This window comes from Nilaparvata lugens, unplaced genomic scaffold (genome assembly GCF_014356525.2).
Source record: "Nilaparvata lugens isolate BPH unplaced genomic scaffold, ASM1435652v1 scaffold10750, whole genome shotgun sequence".
NCBI lineage: Eukaryota > Metazoa > Arthropoda > Insecta > Hemiptera > Delphacidae > Nilaparvata > Nilaparvata lugens.
This window is the reverse complement of record NW_024089416.1, coordinates 1-4,508: the sequence shown is the minus strand read 5'-3', so window position 1 is coordinate 4,508 and position 4,508 is coordinate 1. Positions and strand designations below refer to the sequence as shown.

The 4,508-nt window shown below is 31.1% G+C and overlaps 1 protein-coding gene across 1 annotated transcript; it reads right to left on the bottom strand.

Moving 5' to 3' along the window:
- Positions 1-1,317: 1,317 nt before the first annotated feature.
- LOC111043810 (tubulin alpha chain) lies at positions 1,318-2,969 on the bottom strand (the record flags this gene model as incomplete). Its single annotated transcript, XM_039443738.1, is given in 3 exon segments — positions 1,318-1,448; positions 1,451-1,611; positions 2,746-2,969. Coding segments are annotated over 3 exon segments (516 nt in total), but the record flags the coding sequence as incomplete, so codon positions are not given.
- Positions 2,970-4,508: the final 1,539 nt, after the last annotated feature.

Below are 4,508 nucleotides of genomic sequence, written 5' to 3'. Positions count from 1 at the left end.
ATTAAAACATGTACCTCACTATATCTTCTATACTAGTAGTACTGTGAACAGTAGACCTCACGCAGTATTCTCATCTACAAGTACCTGATTGAAACTATAGACCTTATAGAAATACAGCAATAGACTGGCTTCTCCACACATCTGTGTAATCACTTGTCAGCTGATTTATGATGAATAATTCTATAGTCTGATTTTACTCTAATATTGGCGTATGAAGGAGGCTCCTTTTTCCTCTTATATTATCCTTGAAATACGAAATTTTCAAAAACCTTGTATATACGTCGACGCGCAATAAAAAAAAGGAACATGCCTGTCAAATTAATGAAAATCTATTTCGCGTAAATGCGCAACATATAAACATTTAAACATCCAAACATTTAAATATTAATAGAAATGCCAAACCGTCGACTTGAATCTTAGACCTCACTTCGCTCGGTCAAAAAGGCTGTGGCAAGGCAGAGAATTGACAAGTTACTCCTATATTTCTCCTTTCTCCACTGCCATTATACGTGAAGCCTTTCTTGTACGAGTTTCAAAAATACTGTTAAATTTATCCTGCAGCAAGAATAATGCATTTATAAAGTGGCTGATTTTTATGAAATGATTTTTTGTACCTATGTATGAATTGTGATAATGGTTTTGTAAATTAGGTACTTTATATTGTAGAATGTATGTTTTTATGCTTGAAATTTGTGTATAATATATAATTATGACGTTGATCATACTCTTGTAAATGTGCTTATGTAATTGACACTTTTCGCAATAAACACTAAAATAAATAAACGGGTTTAAAAATTTCTTCGATTTCCAGTTGCAAATTTTGTCCCATATTAGATACAAATTCTAGCATTCCTTCTTTTATCAAATTTACCATCTCGTTGAATGCTTCCATCTCCCTTTTTTATCTTGCTCTTGTTTTCATGTGAAACTTTATTTGTGTAACACACTTTCAGCACAATTAATTTTTAATGATTAAATCTCACTTCTGACATCAATGTTATAAAATGTGCTTTTGTTTCAACACTTTATTCATTAAAAGTTTACAATATTGAACAAGATGAAAATAAAATAAAACATCATCTTTGAACGTATCTCATAAAAAAATCAACTATAGTTATTTACTTGTAAACGTTCATTGCTAAACCAGTCACCTTGAAAACCGTGCTCACATGATAAGTATCCATGTAGGTCTAGCCTACATCAATACATTTGTTAATTAAAATGGCTTATGTCAATAAAGAAATTTCTATTCTATTCTATTCCTTACTCTACAAGTACGGTACCAATTAAATATATGCATTGATAGATAAAGTTTACCTGTGGTGCAGGGTAGACAGCAAACTGCAGCTTGCTCTTCTTGCCATAGACATCAGAAAGATTCTGCAAGAGCAGGGAACTGAACCCGGACCCGGTTCCTCCTCCAAAAGAGTGGAACACGAAGAACCCTGCAGTCCAGAACAGTTGTCGGACAATTTGCGCAGGTGATCCATCACGTTTTCAATGATCTCCTGGCCCACCGAGTAATGGCCTCTGGCATAATTGTTGGCTGCATCCTCCTTGCCTCGAATCAGCTGTTCAGGGTGGAACAGATCTTTGTAATGACATTTTTCACTTCATCTGTTGCAAAAAATAGATTACAATATTACACATTGTTTCCACTTACTTAACCACTTGGGTCTTTAAAGGACCGAATAGTTGCTTGTATCAACTATTCAAATGACTACACGTACAAAAATTTGTATGACTTTTTATTCTGACTTTGCCTTGTTTACAATTTTTGTATTGTTGCTGTAAATAAATGAATTTGAATTTGAATTCATCAAAACGAAAACTTGGTTTGAGCGCCAGTTGATTCTAAATAAACAAAAAATCATATTACAAAACCAATTAAAATCATCTGCCTGAACCTCCAACTGCCGCTCAAACCTATAGTTTTCGTTTTTGGTGAATTTGGGCCTTGAGGCTGTGCAGAGGCTAAAATAAACTTTCTACTGGTGATATTTTTCCAAGTTTTTCGATTTGTATATCGCGGAGGTCTTGGCGTGGCTGAGGGAGGGCGATCGGGGCATAGGATGAGGAGGTGTGTATGCGTGGTGTGTTTGCTTGTGTAAAAGGTGTGTGTTTGCGTGAAATTTTATTGTTTCTTGCTTAAATATTTTTTCTATAACTCTATTTTCTAACTTATTCTTTTATATTTTATTTCAGTCTAAAATATATTCTACTAAATTGAATGAAATTGTTTTTTTTTCTCAAGTATTGATTTATATATATTTTTTTTTTTCGGTCATATTACTTGTTATTATATTTAAGAGATTATTTTCCTTATGTTGTGATGTAGATGCATTAGACTTGTATAGGAGGGTTAAGTGGGAGAGAGGGCCGGCTGCGTCCTAACTTCACCCTCCAAAAAAAAAGTTTACTCAGGAAAACATTTTCTATCCGATCATTATTTTGAGATATGAGCGCCTAAAGTTTAAATTTTTGGGCAGGACATTTCAAATTCGGTAAGATGATAAATTCTTCATGGTATTGTTGATTGAATTAAACAATTCAATTCATTTTGATAGCTTATTGCTGATAAACAATCGAAAAACTTTAAAAATATCACCAGTAGAAAGTTTATTTTTAGCCTCTGCATAGCCTTAATTTTCTTTCCTAATAAGTTATCTCTCTATTTCGTAGAGGAAAATATAATCCAATTTCATGCATTGAGTAAAAATATGATTTTTTTTATTGTAGGCCCACTCACCAATGACTGTTGGTTCCAGATCAACCAGAGTTGCTCGAGGTATTTTCTTGCCGCGTTCTGTTTCAAAGAAGAATGTGTCATAGCAATTGTCGACGTTTGATTTTTCAGAATTTTTGATACTGCCGTCCGGCTCGATGCCGTGCTCCAGGCAATACAGCTCCCAGCAAGATGTACCAATCTGGATGCCGGCTTGGCCAACGTGTACTGAAATGCATTCCCTCTGAAAAAGTCAAAAATAATCAACCGAATGTAATATCAACCTTGAAATATTATCCTTAAACTAAACCTTAATATATTATCAACTTTTCATGATGTATTATCTACCTTATCTACAATCGTGTACAAAAAAGTTCATTAGAAACATAATAAAAAACATAGAGTAACCTTTTATTTGGCCATTTTTGAAACTAGATTAGATTAGATTGGATTTCTTTATTGATGTATGTTACAATATTTACTGGCTTATACACTAATTTTACATTAAATGACGATAATGCTAGTTATTCAACGAATTTTACAAAGTATGAATAATTAATCAATCAGAATAAAGATTGAATGCATTTAGAATAACAATAATATAATAATATGATGTAACTTCATAAATCGGCGGTCTTTCAACAAACAATGTCGATTCTCTAAGAAGGATATAAAATATCCTTCCCATTAAAATACGACCGGTGTAGCATTAGATTCTGGTAGGCGTGATATAAGGTTAGGTTCCTGTTACGCAATAGATTAGATTGAGAGAGGAATAGCACAAGGTTACCTTATTTTTCCTCTCCCTATCATTTTGATAATGTAGGTACTTATTGTATAAATGAATGAATAAATTTCTTTGAAATGTTTTAAATAAAAAGGGTACTTCATGTTTTTATATTGTTTTTAATAATTTTAATAAAGTAGCCCATACAAGTTAAATGATTCTATAAATTAATAAAAAATATAAAAATCCTGTAGTACCCTAGTATCTTGTAGTATCTATATAATAATCTTGTAGTACTTGTAGTAATCTTGTATATAAAGAGTAGGATTACAAGATTTTTATATTGTTTTTATTAATTTGTTAAAAAAGTAGCTCATGTGAGTGAAGTATTTTTATGATTCTATAAAATAGTTCATGTACTGAAATCATTCCCTCAGTAAAAGCCAAAGCAATAGATAGTCAACAAATTTTTTAAATGTAATCCTACATTAATAGAAAAATAGTGAATGAAGAAGATATTGTTGAATATAAATGAATAAATATTATGGTGTACTACACTTCAGCCAAGATCTGTTTAGGATAACAATTTTCAATAATTAGCTGATCAAATAAATGTAAAATTTTATCAACGCTCATTATGTTATTAAATTGATTGTATGTATGAGATGTTGTGATATTTCTCCATATTTGAAAAAATAAGACTGATATTATCAATACCACTGTAATTTTTTTCGAAAATTATAATATTACAGAACCAGGTTTCATGGTAATACCTATCACATCTTCATCTATAATGATTAAGTTATTAATATTTTGTTAATAACTTTGGTGTAGAATAGAATAGAATATTAAATAAATAGAAAATAATATAAATATAATAGAAAATAAGACTGATATTGTCAATACCACTGTAATTTTTTTCGAAAATTAATTAATATTACAGAACCAGTTTCATGGTAATACCTACCACATCTTCATCTATAATGATTAGTTATTAATATTTTGTTAATAACTTTGGTGTAAACGCGCTTCAGGAATCAAAGCATATTTTCTTTA